Here is a 17,757-nt window from a genome sequence, read left to right on the forward strand (position 1 = left end):
GACCAGTGAAATTGCTCTTTCTGTCAGTGTAAAGAAGTTTAACCATTTCCTCAGTTATCTTTACATACAATAATACAGTATGATACAATTTTCTTTAAATGAATCAAAGTAGATTTTTTGTATGGCCTGGCACCCTCTCAAAGTACATTTAGCAATTCTGTTTCAATTCTGACTAATTTAGAATTCATTAGACTTGTGCATGTGATGCATAATAATCCCATGACTACTGGTCATGTGTTCAAAATAACTTAAAATAACCCTTAACCCAAATTCAAAACAATCCTTAGCTGTCTGGATATGCAAAAGCCCAACCCAATACCTGTGATCACATTTGAACTCTGGGTTTTAGTTTTTTTTAACAAATCTGTTGTGAAGGAGTAAAATAATATCTTGTCATATAAATGAAGGTGGGTAGACTAGATCAGAAGTCATGCTACTTGAGTGTTGTGGCTCAAGCCAGTCCAGCAACTCTGCCAGCAGCAAAAACATTGACATAGCATGGCAGCCAAACATAAAAAACCTGTTGAACAAGTTTCAGTGGCATAAAACTCCCTGAAAACTTGAGTTTGAATCTAGAATTTAGCTACTCCCAAATGTTTCTTGGGTCATCAAGGATATCCTATTAGTTTTGTTTATTGAACGTATGTTTCTTTATTCAGATACGTTCAGGAAACCAGACAATCACAACTGTGAAGCAGGATTCCTTCACAAAGAGGACTTACAATGGACCTGAACTCCCTCCCACTGCATAGTCAGCTAATAAAAGGTAGGGAACAAAGCCAGTTTCATTCATTCGAGATGTGACTTGCAAAAACGAGACCAGAGCTTCTCTAAAAGAACCAGAATCTTCCAGTCCTGCTGTACAGTGTGCTGAGGAAAATTAGTCATATTAATAGATGGCACAGTGGACCTTAATTTGCCTGAGCACCCAGCCCATAAACAGGCGTTGCCATTCACTGAGACTGTGGGAAAGGAGAGCCTCTGTGTAAATAAGTTTGACCCACATTGACGAGAGTCACATTAATCACATGACATGAGTTTAATAATGCTCATCTAACATCTGCAGAAATCTCAATATCTATCAATCACTCTTACTGTGCAGTCACTTAACATTTAGCTGTTTGCTATGATATCAGGTATCGTTAAAAGAAATCCTGCTCACCTTGTACTGTCATTAAAACAAATTAAACTGTTTAGTGGAGCCTATCAGCCATAATTAGTGCCTGAACAATTGTTTGAAAGAAAAGTTCCACTTTAAAGAAGTTCTGAGTAATAAGCATGAAAAAACATGAAATACCACACCCAGATTAATTTTGGCTCTGCAATTCATTAATATATAAAAGAAGGTAGGATCTAATAGGGGATCACACCTGATCCCCGTGCATGCCTATTTACAGTGCTTGATACAATGTTTAGACCAGGTCAAATGTACGGCTCACGGGCCGCATCCAATTATATCTGGCCTGCGAGATAATTTCATATGTCAGTTATTCGGTATGTGGGAGCTGAATTTTTTGCCCTGCTGACAATCCATGCACACAGGGGTGGAACTTCATTTTGATGGGCACACCATGAAGTCAATCAACAGTTTTTATATTCAGCCATTTTACATTGTGGAGGACAAAAGGTTTCAAACTTGAAACCTTTTGTTGTTGGATGGGAGTTTGCCATGGTAGTAAATGCATAAAAATAAGGCTTTTATGAAAACACTGAATAAAAATTGCTTCCTTGGAAAAAGCCAAAATTTACAGTTCACTATTAAATATTACATCAAATAAACTATATACAAATTGTCTTTGAAAAGCAGAGATGCAGAAATGTCTGCATGTAGCACATGTATGGTTTATCCACAGCTGCCCTAAATTACCAGTATTGGTAATAACCTCAGTGAATCGCTACCTTATTGTGGTGGACAGGTTTGTGTGTCCCAGGAGCTATGTTGTCGGGGGGGGGGGGGGGGGGGCTTTTGCCCCCTGGTAGGGTCTCCCATGGCAAATTGGTCCTGGGTGAGGGACCAGACAAAGAGCCATTCAAAAACCCCTATGAGTAGAAGATCAAGGGAACAGTTCACTGTGCCTTTGGTTTGGGGAACAAGTTGGTGGACTCTGTCATCTTACTGGGATACTTCAATGTTCATGTGGGCAACGACAGTTTGACCTGGAGGGGTGTGATTGGGAGGAACGGCCCGCCAGATCTGAACCAGATGAGTGTTCCATTACTGGACTTCTGTGCAAACCACAGTTTATCAATAGCAAACACCATGTTTGAACATAAGTGTGGTGGGGCGTGGCCTGTGGTGCCATGCGGACGCACCTGTGCGGCATCTGCAGATCACGCCCGGGGTGTTAAAACACGGGGACTCGGGTTGGTGTTGTTGTGGTGTGACGCATGTCAATAAAGATGGCTCAAAACTATGATCCTTGGACCCGTCTTGTCTCATTCACACCACACTGGTGCTGAAACCCAGGACGCGGCACGGCGGGTCCACGCCAGAGCCAGGAAAGGGGGAAGCTGGCCCAGATCGTGGCCAAAATGGTGGCCATCCAGCGGAAACAGGCGGCAAAGGTGTGCCGCCAGCAGGAAGAGCTGCGGGACCTGATCGAGCGCCACCTGAAGGGCTGCTCCTGCTGGGAGCGGTGGAGGAGCCGCTCCAGCCGGAGGTGGCGGATGAAGCACGTGAGGGTCTACACCTGTCGGAGGTAGAGGAGGCGCTGCGGGAAGGGCTGCTTCAGCAGGGAGTGGTGGAGGAGGCGCTCCAGCCAGAGGTGGACGAGGTGCGAGGGGGTCCATGCCTGCTGGGTGAGGAGCTGCTACATGAGGGGCTACTCCAGCCGGGAGCGGTAGAGGAGCCGCTCCAGCCAGAGAGGGAGGAGGTGCACGAGGGTCCTGTCCAGCTGGGAGCAGTGGAGCAGCTGCCCCAGCCAGAGACGATGGAGGAGCCGCGCGGGGGGACGGAGGTCCCCGTGTCGGGGGGACCTGCGCAACCTGAGGCCGAGAGCGAGACGCGGGCTGTCCCGGACGCCAGTCCAGCCAGCAGTGAGCAGGTGCTCATGGCTGTTCCTGCACGGTCGCGCCGGTTTGCCAGGTGGCCGACCGCCGGACCAGCGTCGCCGCTATAGGCGTGGCTGGCCTCTGGACCAGTGTTGCCATCACCGCTGGAGACTTGGGCTGCCTCCGCGAGCCGGATGGCTCCCCGGCCTCAGTCGGGCGATGGGGGTGTGTGGTGGGGCGTGGTCTGTGGTGCCGTGCGGACCACACGGCACCGCGTGCAGATCACGCCTGCGGTGTTAAAACACGGGGACTCAGGGGTTGGTGTTGTTGTGGTGTGACGCATGTCAATAAAGATGGCTCAAAACTATGATCCTTGGACCCGTCGTGTCTCATTCACACCACAATACGTTTGTCCATAAGTGCACGTAACACCAGGACACCCTAGGCTGCAGGTCGATGATTGATTTTGTATTCATATCATCAGATCTGTGTCTGTATGTTCTGGACACTTAAGTGAAGAGAGCAAGTAGTTGCTGAAGCAAATACTATGGGAGTGTGGGAGTTCAGAGAGGCCTTGGAAAAAGACTTTTGGACTGCCTCAACGACATTCTGGCAAACCGTCAGGCCAATCAGGAGGGGAAAGGGGTGCTGTACATGCACTGTGTAAAGTACCGGTGGAGTGCTGCTGACTTCAACTGAGGATATTGTCAGGCGGTGGAAGGAATACTTTGAGGACCTCCTCAACTGCACTGATAGGTCTTCCGTAGATGAAGCAGAGTCTGGACACGAGGGGAACGACTCGTCCATTAGCAGGGGTGAGGTCACTGAGGCAATTAAACAACTCCTTGGTGACAGAGCTCCTGGGATGGATGAGGTCCGCCCTGAGTTCCTGAAGGCTCTGGATCTTGTAGGGTTGTCTTCGGACACACCTCTACACTGTTGCATGTAGATCAGGGGCAGTACCTCTGGATTGGCAGACGAGGGTGGCGGTTCACATCTTCAAGAAGGGGGGACCGGAGGGTCTGCTCCAACTACAGGGGGATCACACTGCTAAGCCTCCCCAGCAAAGTCTATCCCAGGGTGCTGGAAAAGAGAGTCCATCTGTTAGTCGAACCTTGGATACAGGAGGAGCAAGGAGTGTTCCAGGTCACGGGACACTGGACCAGCTCTTTACCCTATCAAGGATATTTGAGGGTGGATGGGAGTTTGCCATTCTACATGTGTTTTGTGGGTTTGGAGAAGGCATTTGGGAATACTGGGAGTCTGGCCCATTGCTATGAGCCATTTGATCCTCATACACTCTGCCAGGGTACCTGAAATACCCTGAGTGTATGTCCACACCCCACCTATGGTCACGAGCTTTGGGTAATTACTGAAAGAACAAGATCATGGATACAAAAGTCAAAAGTGAGCTTTCTCCAAATTATGGCTATCCTTAGGCTAGTGTTCTGGGCATGTTCCCCTATTTCGAGGCCCCAGGGCAGACCTAGGACATGCTGGAGAGATTATATTTCTCAGCTGGACTGGGAATGCCTTACTGTTTCCCCGACCCCCGGACAAGCAAAAGGAGGTGGCCAGGGAGAGGGAGGTCTGGGCTTCTCTGCTTAGGCTGCGGCCACCAGGGGTCACCTGGTTAAGCAGAAGAAGATGGATGAATGGTAATAACCCAAATCATTTGTTATGTTTCATGGCTAATGGCCAGTCAGCCAATATGCATAAGCTCTTGAAATGTTGGTTTTAATGTTAAAATATAGTTATTGTTAATATCCACAAGTTTTACAAAAAAAGCTGGAAAAATTGGACAGCACATTGTTATCTTTTGATTAAGATGCCAAATTGCATTTGCTTACTTTCACCTGTAAAGACAGAAATAAAATCTGTTTTTTAGTGTTTGAATGTTCTCTTGATTAATTTCTGTCCAGTGTGCCAGCTAAAATGGGTGTGTAAAAATATGGATTAATTTTAGTGCATTCAGTCATTTTAAACATGTTTTTGACAGATTTCTGAACTATTTATATTTTCTTATTTTTGTGTTAGATGGTCTCACAAATTTGTTAAGCACTGGAGGCCTAACCTGCCATGAGATCAATTAACTAACAATATAATTGATAATATACCAAGAAACACAAAGAAACAAAAAGCAGTCATCTAGTTGTACATGATTTGGATCCAGGTTTGTTAGGCACCAGATTATTTGATTTTTGATTATGCCAAATTTTATTGTGGGATATGCACTTTATATCCACAATATGAAGTAAAATAAAACTGGTTGCCACTAAATAAAGAGAAGCATAATTAGGGCAGTAAGGAAGAATATTCAATTATACCTAACCCCTAGCCACATTCTGTACCTTGATGTCACAATTTCCTTAAAAACAAACAAACAATCAAATCAGTAATCTATATGTGAATCTTTGGTTTTGGAGCTGTTGGGAGTCACAGCTGTCTTTTTTAATCCAGTTGGTAATTCATTGTGATATAATACAGATCAACATCCATCCATCCAGATGCGCAGACCTCCCTCTCCCCAGCCATCTCCTCCAGCTTGTCTGGGGGAACACCAAGCTATTCCCAGGCCAGCCGAGAGATATAATCTCTCCACCATGTACTGGGTCTTCCCCCGGGGCCTCCTCCTGGTGGGGCATGCCCAGAACACCTCACCCAGGATGCGCCCAGGAGACATCCTTATCAGATGACCGAACCACCTCAACTGGATCCTTTCGATACAAGCCCCAGCCTGGTCGCCTGCAGGAGGATGGGCCCATGTCCCCTTTTCGGGCTGTGCCCGGCCACCAGATGCTCACCCTTGGGCACCCTCCCCGGGCCTGGGGAGGGGGGCGCCCCAGTAACCCTATCCCGGACAGGGTGAACTGTTCCCTTGATCTTGCATACATCAAAATCTTGGATTTTATTGACTTTTCTTCCATGGGCAAACAAACAAATACAGGCTCAATACTGAATCTGAGTCACAGCAGTGTCAGTGCCATCACTAATGCACCAGTTTAACCAATAAGATTTTGTAGCAAAATAGTTAAATTTAAAGAATTATTTGAAAATGCGACAAGTTAGATTATAGACACCGAAATAAATAAATCGCTACTTTTTCAAAAGGAGATCAGGTTCTCAAATCTATGTGGGTAATGTGGTCATCACTTTGGTAAGCGAAGCAAGAGTTTCTCAACAGGCTTAATAAAAAAATGCCAAATTTACTTAAGTGTTAAAAGGCTCCTCCTTAAGTCAACACATCCTGGTTGTTGTTGGGGTTTTTTTTCATTATATGCAATAAACTCTGCACAGCACCATCAGATGATTCACAGGAATCATAGTGGGAATCTAATTTGCTTCCACAGCATGTCAACAAATTTAACAGAACCTGACTGCAATTTTCAGAAACATTAAGTACACTTGGACACAGTGCAGCTGTGGACACATATACAGGCCTACAGCTCATACTATATACACACTAAAGACATCCATGCATGAAGGATGTGAAGCTAAGCAAACATGAGCAAACTTTTTAAGACATATACGGGCAAGTCTTAGACAAGAAACAGTATCAGGACGATTAAATTAATGGTACATCTTACTTAAAGCTCATGTAAGTCCACATAAAAACTATAAAGAATATCTTGTGTGATTTCAAATGTTCTGCAAATACCACGTTTACTTCTGGCACTTACACTTCTGTGTCTTTAGGGCAACTAGTGAAATTTAATTTCACATGTTTTTTGCATTTGTAAAAAGCTCTGAAAAACTCTTCCTTGTGCAGTGTAACCTACAAAGATGCACGCCTAGTGGCGAAAAGCAAACAGGAGCTACCGGATGGCATTTCCTCCACTTTGAGCCCTGCTGTTAAGCAGCGCCCCCCTTCGTCGGTGATCACGTGTTGTCAGCTCCAAGTCAGCGAAGTTGTTGGAAAAGTTTTGACAAGACCAAGGATCTTCGACACAGCTGCAAAGAGACCAGGATCGGCGATTCATAACCGCTCCTAAACTCTGATTTTGAGTCTGGAAAAACAATGGAATCCGTTGCGCAGGTAAACGCGCTACAGGAAGAGTTTAGCTGTTAATGACGTATATCTGATGAATGGACACTTTTGAGCAAACACTCCTATTTACGCCCGACCCTCCTCGGCAGTGCAACTCCGTCTTTCTCACGCTGTCTTTATTTTCGATTAGAAAGTGATGACTTCGGGATTCAGTCTTGACTTTGGACCTCTTAAAGAGCCTTTGGCATTCATCCGTTTGCTAGAATGGGTAAGTTTTTTCCTCACTTTTCTTTTTTTGCTTTCTTTCCTTTTACTTTTTACCATATGGCCTGTATGGCGGGGTGTGCTTTGCGTAGGAAGCCGATCCTTGGCTGCAAAACTACTTCATAACTTGATTGTGTTATTTGTCTTGTGACCCACCGCTACGCCCAGATAAGCCATCCAATTCATCATTTGAGCTGTAGCACTGTTATAAATACGGCATGCAGTTGCACTCGAGTCAAGATGCCTTCCTATAATGGGCCTTTATGCGGCTCAAACCAATGTGTAGCAGGCAGGATGTTCAGTGTTCTGCACGCCAGAGGGTTTACAGTATAGGGTCCGATTAACACGCGTGGCCGCATAAAACCAAATTTTATTTCATATGTGCAGGTTGGTATTCGTTTCTGCGCTTCCAGCTACTGGATAAAGCATTCTGGCAGCATTGCATGACTTTAAGACCAGATTTTGCTACTCTGTACAGCTGTCGCCCTGATAGGTTTGTGTAAGACTTCCTGTCTTACACAAAACCAAACCAAAAAAAAAGTTAATTGCATAAAATCTGGAAGGAAGTGTGGGTACATTTGTGTGACAGTTATGTTCAGCACGCTATCCTGAGCACCTAATTTGTATCCCTTTATCTTATATATTTGTGTGTGTGTGTGTGTGTGTGTGTGTGTGTGTGTGGGTGCAGGTCTTCTCCATATTTGCCTTTGCTACAACCGGAGGTTACAGCGGCTCATCCAGCATCAATGTCAAATGCAACGAAACAGAAAATAAAGAAATAACAGCAAACTTTAACTACCCATTCAGGTGCCTAAACAAACAGTGCCACACCTCAGATTCCAGTTTACCGGAAAGTGTGTTTTCTTTAACGATTGTCATAATTTCTAATGCTTTTTGTGTACACAGGTTGATGGATCATCCCTACACTGTCCCTTACTGTAATGGATCATTCACTGATTACTATCTGACTGGAGACCACTCATCCTCTGCGCAGTTTTATGTCTGTATTGGTGTGTTTGCGTTCCTTTACAGCACCGCCACGCTAATCATCTATTTGTGTTACAACCACTTGTACAGGGAACCTAGTCGGGGCCCCATCCTGGTAGGTTTGACTGGATTCACTCTATTTCTCTGTTGTTTTGGCTTAGCTAGGTCGTCCTCCAAACAGCTCACGGGTCAAGATGACATTGCAAAATGTACAAATCAAAGCAAATTTGAAGTAAGGACATTTTTTAATGATTGTAATGATTCACTTTAGTAATGCAGGAGAGCAGAGATAACGAGATGTCCACTCTCAAGTTTGAGGATTTAACAGAGACATGTAAATGAAAAACTGGGGATGGTGTGGTTTCCAAGCAGCTAACAGACACTGGACACTACTCTGTTCTCTGCTGAAAACATTTTGGTTGGGTTTCCTTGTGGGTTTTGTAGTGACATGTATTTTTTGCTGCTCAATAAGGACCTGGTGTTGACTGCGGTGTTCGCCTTCCTGTGGTTGGTATCATCTTCTGCTTGGGGTAAAGGTTTGTCTGATGTCAAGAGGGCTACCGATCCTAAATTCTTGCTGACTCTTATTGACGTTTGCAAAGGTGGCGTGCACTCGTGCACAGCGGGGGCTCTGCCTTTCATGGGTCGATTGAATGCCTCTGTGGTAAGCTTTATGCAATTTATTTTAAGTAATAAGCCTTGAATGGATAATTACCCTTGCTTTTTTTAAAATTACCCATGTACAGTTTTGACTTCTTCTGTTTTATTTTTCGGCAGGTATTTGGTTTTCTTAACCTCATCTTGTGGGGAGGCAACTGCTGGTTTATTTACAAGGAAACGCCTTTCCACAAATCAGCCAACCCACCTGCAAATGTGGAGGGGTGACCGAAGCCATTCTAACTACACAGCCACTTCATTTTAAAATAGTCTAACATGTCGTGTTCCTACACAAATGCTTTTGGTTAGGACTGCAAAAGGAAAAATACTATTCTGCGTATAACAAATGTATTTCAAACTGACTGCTCTTTTTTTTGCAGTATTAATTTCAGATCTGGATTTTCTCTCAAACACATTTCACAAAGAACATTTTTATATCTATGCATCAAATATGAAGGGCCCCTTATTTCTAATGAGACTATGGATGTGCAGTATTTTGTAACCATACATTCTGCATTCAGAATTTTTTTTTAAAGGCTCAGGGCTGTTGAGTGTATGAAGTGCAAGAAACCTAATAAATAAAATATAGTTTAAGTGCATTGATTCTTAACACAACTGTAGACTGTGGATACGAATTTCAGCACAATCTTTATTATAAAGGCCTGAAAATATAGAGTTTCAAAAAATTCATTAAAAAAATAGCCAGTGTGAGATTGTTTAAAGTGGGTCAGAGTCCCGTTTAATCTTTTTTGTTATTACGCCTCATCATCTCTTCACGTCAGGCTGATTTCACTTGTTTAGACTAACGGCTAAATATTTTGTTGTATGTGATGCCTCTGTTCATTAGGAACATGCCAACTCTTTAGGAATTTCACATTTCTCACGATTGCTTGGAATTATAAGATATTTATTGGGCGCTTCTCCCAATAGGACTTGCATTTTTCTGTTTCTAGATCTTTCTAAATCAAGGAGTGTGTGTAATTGAGGAGTTTGTATTAAAATGACATTGTTCAATACACTATTTCAGTAATGTTGTCAACCCTCTTGTGTGAGCTTAGCTACTCATTGGTTCTTTTATTGTTTTGTTTTTTTCTTAAACAGTTGACTAATCTCTTGCCTGTTTTCAGTAATTGTATATTTCTTATCTCTCTTTTGCGAGGCTTCTACCTCCTCTTTGTTATAAGGGAATGCAAGCCATCTGCCTTAATTTCCACCACTCTTATGATTTCCTACTTTTTGTGAGCGGGCTTGATTCCCAGTTTCCAGCTTTATCAATCAAATTGTTGTTAAAAATGCTACAGAAGAGAATGGAGTCTGTGGTCGAATACAGGAAGAAATTGTGTGGACATGAAATGTCTTGCTTGATTAAAAGAAAGAACCATATTTGTTGTCAGATCTGTTTTTTATGCCTGTTATTTCAGTGGCAGCACATATTGCATAGCATATGCATAGCGGGTGCACTGGAGTTCAGGTCTTACACACATTAAGGGTTACACGTGTAATCGGTTGTGCCCCACTTAAAAAGTTTTACAACCTGGGTAGACCTGATACCTGACCTTTGCTGACCTTCATCACTGCATAAAGTGCAGAATATTTTTGAACTCAAAAACACAGCGTATATATGTTTAATTTGTTTTACTGGAACATTTTTATGGTTTGCACAGTTGTTCACACACAAAAAAAGCATATGACCAGCTTTGTGAAATTGCTGTGGAGCCATTTTTCGTCGAACTACAGCGCTGCAGAATAAGTTAAACTGCAGCAATTTTTTAAAACTAATATAAAACAATAAATAATATGTATATCAAAGTATTTATTTATTTAAAAGAGGTAATATAAAGCGATGCAAAATCTCAAATTTTGTACTTTTATAATAAAAACTGGCAATATATGAGTAAACATGGTTCAACACGGTCACGAGCTTCGTGAACTGCGCGTGAACTGGCGAATCGTGGGCGCGCAAGAGCTGCAATGGCCGCTTTGGATCGGCGAAATCCTAATCTCGACGACTTTGTCGGATTAAACTGGAGCTGTTGGGTAGACACAGTGAATGTTTTATCATCTGACGGTGAGTCGTGCACCCCAGCTCCAGACCTGATTCCCAGCACGTCATAACGTCAGCATCCGACGATTTGTTTCGTTTTTTGGTACTTAAACACACACAGCGACACAAGGCACGACCCAAACAAAAGACGCGCTGGGTCCTAGTGCAGCGAGCTTTCGTCGTTTGTTGACAACCTATGAGCACAAATGGAAAGAATTTCCTCCTTATACTGTTACGTGGTGAAAACAGAATGTTGAAGTCTTACTGAAAGACACAGTTTGTTTTGGATCAGAGACAAGAACAGTAATTTAGTTGAAAACTTGCACAACTTGAAGCTTTTACAGCAAAAGTGACTGTAATCAGCGTGAAACCCTCTCATGTGTGATATGCATGTGTTACTACATAACCAAATAAACCCGTTTGTGGCAAGAAGATACTAGAATTTAGTATTTCATGCTGACGGGTTTGCTTTGCCTGCAGCTGGGTCTAAGGTTGAAGATGACGAGTATGGGATGAACTGCTCAGAGACCATGTCGCTCGGAAAAGAAGGTGAGGACTGTGACTGGGCGCATTCAGTTAGAAATTTGCATACAGGCGTCACGGACATGAACGTCGTGGTTATTTGTGGATTTTAATAATTTCTTTGAACTGTTGCTTTTCCGGGGTGTAATGATTGTACAGCATACATCTTAAATGACTTTAAAAAAACAAGAATTGGACGTACATGTTTGAATTTATTTTGGATTTTTCTCTCATCCACACGGAAATAATAGGCTCAACTGTAGACATACAGTAACTTACATTTTTAATAAGTGGTGCTGAAGGTTTTACAGTATCTTTTAACTTGACAAGGCCAAGGCTTATTAACTTCTTGTTAGTGATCATGATTAATTACAACTGGTAGATTTGCTTGACATCACTCATTGGCTTAAGCGATACTGACAGCAATAGGAGTGTTTAAAGAACTCAGTGAAGATCTAAGAAGGAGAAACCACTAAGGCTCAAGCCTGTCATGCATTGGAAACTCCTGGAGCACCAATGTCACTATGTTTACATTGCATTGGTACAAGAAGGTGCCTGGTCCAAAGCTGACGCCTTCAAGCTCGACTGAAATTTGCAGCCGCCTGCATGGACAACCCAAATGCCTTCTGCACAAAGGTTTCATGGTCACGTGAGACAAAGATTGAGTTATTTGGCCACAATGAAAATTGGTATGTTTGGAGAAGTAAAGGTAAGACTTTAAAACATAAGAAAATTGTACCTATTGTTAAGCATGGTCGTGGTAGCATCATGTGGCACTGGTACAATTCACAAAGTGGAATAATGAAGAAAGAGGACTAGCTTCAAATTCTTCAACTCCACGTCAATTCAGCAGCCAGCTGGTTGAAACTTGGATAGGATTGGGTGTTCCAGCAGGAAAATGATCCCAGGTGCACATCAGAACTGGTTTTAAAATGGATAAACCAAGTTCACTTTAAGCTTCTGGATTAGCCTTCCTGAAACTCAGACCATGACTGTGTTGAGCCCGTATTTATACTTCTGACCCTTTGTGCTTTAGAACATTTCCAAAATAAATTCAAACTTGTGCACCTAATTCTTGTTTTTTAAAGCCAGTAAATATGTTTGCTGTACAATCATCCACCCTGGAAAAAAGAACAGTTCAAAGAAATCATCGAAAGCCCCAAATGACATTCACATCATCTTGTCATGAGTGTATGTAAACATCTGACCATAAATGTACCTAATTTTGTCTCTCCTTCTTTTTCTTCTCTACAGATATGCACATATATGGCCACTGCCCAGCACATGATGATTTTTATTTGGTGGTGTGCAGCCAGTGTGGTCAGGTGGTGAAACCTCAAGCCTTTGAGAGGCACTGTGAAAGGTGGCATGGTTCTGTTACAAAGATATGTAACCCGCCATCCGCTCTGGCGCCTCAGCAGCTAAATTGCTCCAGCCTCGGTCTTTCTAATAATTCTTCCTCTATGGAAAGGAAGAAGGAAGGCAGATGTCAAAAGGGCGGCACCTCATCTGCAACCTCACCTGCCCAACAGCACAAGTCTACAAAGACCCACAAATATACAGTGAGGTACTGTTTACGAGTGCCCGTTCATGAATTAGTAGTTAATGCTAAAATTAACTGATTAATTGTTATTGGAGAACTCTTCCCTGCTCTCACTTGAGATGTATTCAACAACACATTTACATCTTCTAGTTTATATCTTGCATAAATATCAGTGTTGTCTCTCGTGTAAGTCTGAATATCATGAATCTAATAAGTTAATTCTAAGCTCATTTTAAACTTCTTTCTGTAGTTTATCTTCTGTGAAGTTCCCTGAGGAAAACCCTCACTCGTCCTCCATGCCTTGCCTTCCTCCATTCCATTCAGCACCCCTGCCCCCTGACGACTGTTCCACCTCCACTCTGTTAGAGAGATCCTCTGTGCAGAAGTTGACAGCTGGACAGTCCACTGAGTCTCACTGTCCTCAGCGGGGCATAAGAACCTACAGCCGGATTTACAAAAACATCCACAGTAAGTCATCTTTTTCCCCCAACTTTTGTCTATTACTTCCCCTGCTGCTTTCTGGGAAAGTCTGCCCACTTAGTGTGTTAACTTGGGCTTAATGTGTTGTACATCAGTATTTGCATTATTAAGTAACAGTCTGTGTGATCTCCTACCATTTAGCATGGATCCTCCTGACAAGTCCTGCTGTTGCTGACTGACCTTTGTGTTTGTGCTTTTCTCCACATAGAAAAAGAATGTGATCTGAATAAACACAGCAGAGTTTTGGACCCCGAAAGGAAGACGCTGTGCAACAGGGAACTAATGTGCAATGTAAACTCTCAGTACATTGTCATGGCACATTGAGAGTTGTTATCATTTACTTATTGTAGTTAACTGTATAAAAGTTTGGAGATTGCATCTTTTATTATTTCATACAAAACCAAACTATGTCACTTTTTCCTTTTCTCTTTTGCACTGCTCTCTTACGGTTCTTTCTTTCATAGGCTGATTCAGTCAAGCATCAGCAGAAAGTGTTGGGAGAGACTAAGACCACTGATCAGAGAACTACCTCAGCTACAGATCAAGATATGGAGAAGCTTCGTGACGAATCAAAATACAAAAAGAAACATGTGGAAGCTGACGGGGAAAAAATAACAAATAAATACAGCAACAACTGCCACATTCAAGGGTATGAGTCTTAGTGTATACCTTAGCAGATTATTGCAGTAAATTAAGCATTTCTTTCAGTTATATAAGAAAGCAACATGGAAAAAAACACTACTGCATACTCAGCGTCGTACGGTGATGGAGGATAATTGCAAATTGTTGAGCTGCAGTTCTCCTATTGTAGTTCAGTCTGTGTTAGTCCACGCTATAATGAGCTTTCCTCCATTACGAGTAAAAAAAACTAAAAACACTTTGAATGGAAATCTTGAGGATTACCAGACAGATGTTACAGTCCAGATAAGTATGCATTGTTTTCTGCATATCTGCATATTTATTTTATCACACGAAACTGATGTAGGTTTTTTATTATGTTAATGTTTTTTTGTGGGCCTTGCGCTAGCTGTCACAACAGTCTCACGTTTGCGTTACTTTGCCTTCACGCAGGTCTAGGAATCCATCAGGAAGCTCTCCCGAGGAGGAGGGTAACGGCACTGAGGAAGCGGAAGTGCAACCTCCGTACCCATTCACCTTGTCAAGTGAAGACAGTGAAGAAGATGAGCAGGATGAAGCCACAGACCTACCTGCTACACCCTGGCACCCCAAACCACTTGGGGTGAGGGCGAGATATACAAAATGCACAGCAGCTGGTTGATGGGAAGGTTGTTACGTTAAAAAAATCTTTAATGACTGTTTTCAGAGGGGCTGTGTGATAATCTCTCTAATATAGCATAAAATCCATGTTAAATTTCTCAAAACAAAAAAGGGCGGTGTGGATGTTTATGTACTTTCAATTCTTTTTAAAGATGTTAACGGTGGAAATTTACACATTACTTTCATGCAGCTATGCACTTTTGGATGTCGCACGCTCGGTTGCAGCATCTTCACATTTGATCGGCGTTTGCACCACCTGCGCTTTGCACTCAGTGCCATGTTGGAGCGCCATGTCAGCACACACTTGTGGAAGTGAGTATTACTGTTTTTTAAATAGCACCCATTTGCCCAAAGCAAGTTGAAGAAAAGACCTGCTGACTGAGCTTCAAAGACAACTATCCACAATATGCAAGAGCCTCCACTGAACTAGACACTGAAATCGCTACAGGGAGGAGGTCTACTGTGGATGGCCTCAGCTACTCCCTGGTAATTGTCTAAATAACAGAAACATCAGCTTTTTTTTTCTTTTTTTTTTGCTATTTGCTACCTTTGCTGACGGGTTGAAAAACATCTGTTTGCACTGCATGTCTTCACTTATATTACAAAGAAAAGCCTTGATGCCTGCCGTGAGGCTCATTTGCAGCTTCATAGCTTTGGATGCTTTAATGCTCAAAGAACACACTGTTTCAAATCCTTCATCTTCATGCAAACCCCCACCAACCAGATTTCTCAAAGCAATCACAGCTAACATTTTGAGGCAGCTGTTTAATTTATCTAATAACAAAATGAGGCTTCAGCTAATAGTGCAGAAAACTCATGGTTACTGAATCTGCCTTTGAGTTTTATTTTATTGGAATTACCTTCACATTTTTTTTTTCTTTTACTTGCAGGAAAACGCCTAAAGTATCATCAGGTCTCAGGTCACACTCCCACAGCCTTGAGTCTACCTCACTGGTACAGTTTGAAAACAATCCTTGTCAGCCAAACTCTTACAGTATTAAACCGCCTTATCCTACCACGTCTGCAAGTGTTGGGTCAGGAAGAGTGTGTAGTCCCAGCAAAGCTCAGCTTATAGAGGTGGAACTTATGCAAGATGCAAGTGCAGCACAGAAAGCTGCCAAGAAGTTACAAAGCAGTGAGAACAAAGCCTCCAGATACATCAGGGATCCCTTATTTCATAAGAAGGGCCAGCCTCAGCGACCAGACAGTGCTACCTTCTCAAATGGAAAAAAGCCACGAGAGTCTACGGAGAGACAGTCAGATGTGAAGAAGTGTCGCCCTTTGCCTGTACCAAATCACCGCTCTCCCCGCAGCAAAGGGAAGCTCCCAGGCGATCAGCAGAAAGTGGTGGCCTATGACCACATGAGTGTTGCTCAGAAACGCAAAAGCAGCAGCGAGTTACTGTCCTGAACTTCTTCACTTTTAACAATTTCTAAGTTGAAATGTTTGTCCCATTCTTCCTGCTCCAGCTTTGCCTTCTGGAAGGGAGAAAATATCAAACATGTACTTACATAAAGGTTTGACAAAAAGCTCAACCCCTAAATACAGTATTGCTTTTATCTTATATTCTGAATCCATTCCTCTTTTTTTATTTTAAAGTCATGAATGGACAGTACGTCTTCTCGATTTTAATTTGAATGTGATTTAACAACAGTAAATGTGTTTTGTAAGTGACAGTTGCTGTTTACATCTCAGCTTTTCAGCCAAACAAGAGGCCAGTCTTAAAACGACCACTTGGAGATGAAGCGGTGCAGGACAGCTGGTACCAGCATAGTATGAGTGTGTGTGTGTGTGTGTGTGTGTGTGTGTGTGTGGTTTTTGTCTTTTGTGTATATTTGTCTTCAGGTTTTTATGCAAAGATTTCAGGAACAAGTGTTTGTATTGAAATATTTGTAACTGTTATTGCTAAATTTATAAAAACTGTTTAAGAACATAAGTATACCTCAGTCTGTTCATAATGCTGCTAAAGTTACTAAGGTTTTTTGTTGCAGAACAATTAAAGTCTTGAATTACTCTTGCTCTCTGATTTTCATTATGTCACAGCGGTTCTGTACAGACGAGTCATTAAAGAGTAATGACTAAAACTTATTTTGATAAATTGAAATCCACTCAATTCATAAAAAGCGATTGCATCTACTCATCCGATAATTTTTCATCTTTAAACACCAGATGGTGCTATATATGCATCTGGAAAATGCACAGCTTTTTCTCTAACGATATAAACGACATTGATCTCAAGCCACCTCTCATTTCTTTATATTTTGTTTCCAAGGAGCCAGACTCTTATAATTTTTTTAAGTGCTGTTCATCAGTGGTTCTCCAGGCTTTCTGAAGGCCTTTCAAAGAGGACTTTTTTGTTTGTGAAGCCATTTAAAATATTAAAGTGTTAAAAGACAGCTAACTCAAGGGATAGAGCTGTGTTGAGTCTACATGTAACGGATAACCTGGCAAAGAACCAATTTTAGATTATATCTTTGGACACTTTGTTACTAGCAGACTGTTGCAAAAACACATTCATTCCCATTTATCAGCTAGTAGCTGAAGACTTGGCACATCTCAGCAGGATGTGCAGTGTGTCCTTAAAAAACTGAGGAGTCTAGACAAGTGGAGGAAAAAAGAAAATGTGCTGGGCCTAAAAACGATTTTCAACAAATGAACAGTACCTGAAAGTCATGTTTTCAAGAAAATGGAAAAAATAGGACCTGGGTGATGGCCCTTTAGTTGATCCTTCAACCAAGTTCCCAGAAGTCTCGTCAGATATGATCTCAGTGGAAGGGTGGCTGTCAAGCATCCATTTTTAAGGGCTGAGGTATGCCAAATTACACAAGAACTGGACTGAAAATCAGTTACAACAGGTGATGGAGAGAGAGTGGAGGCTGCATTTCAGCCAGTGTTTGAGATCTTTGTCAAAATTGATAGAATTATGAACACAGAAAAGTACCATCATGTTTTGATTCACCATACAATATCATCCGGAAAGCCTCTGATTGGTAACGGCTTCAT

At 42.3% G+C, this 17,757-nt stretch overlaps 2 protein-coding genes across 2 annotated transcripts; both read left to right on the forward strand.

The window, feature by feature from the left end:
* Positions 1-6,844: 6,844 nt before the first annotated feature.
* Positions 6,845-10,270, forward strand: sypl2b (synaptophysin-like 2b). Its single transcript, XM_063464232.1, has 6 exons — positions 6,845-7,027; positions 7,170-7,247; positions 7,932-8,050; positions 8,150-8,345; positions 8,703-8,894; positions 9,008-10,270. The coding sequence occupies exons 1-6, from the start codon at positions 7,010-7,012 to the stop codon at positions 9,113-9,115; spliced, it is 711 nt and encodes a 236-aa protein (XP_063320302.1). The 5' UTR covers positions 6,845-7,009; the 3' UTR covers positions 9,116-10,270.
* A 579-nt stretch (positions 10,271-10,849) lies between these two features.
* On the forward strand, positions 10,850-16,726 carry atxn7l2b (ataxin 7-like 2b). Its single transcript, XM_063464231.1, has 9 exons — positions 10,850-10,955; positions 11,412-11,480; positions 12,708-13,020; positions 13,247-13,464; positions 13,685-13,767; positions 13,941-14,125; positions 14,548-14,716; positions 14,945-15,066; positions 15,645-16,726. Exons 1-9 carry the CDS (start codon positions 10,859-10,861, stop codon positions 16,162-16,164), a joined length of 1,776 nt encoding a protein of 591 aa, XP_063320301.1. The 5' UTR covers positions 10,850-10,858; the 3' UTR covers positions 16,165-16,726.
* Positions 16,727-17,757: the final 1,031 nt, after the last annotated feature.

The sequence above is a fragment of the Pelmatolapia mariae genome, linkage group LG20, assembly GCF_036321145.2.
Source record: "Pelmatolapia mariae isolate MD_Pm_ZW linkage group LG20, Pm_UMD_F_2, whole genome shotgun sequence".
In the NCBI taxonomy this organism is placed as follows: domain Eukaryota; kingdom Metazoa; phylum Chordata; class Actinopteri; order Cichliformes; family Cichlidae; genus Pelmatolapia; species Pelmatolapia mariae.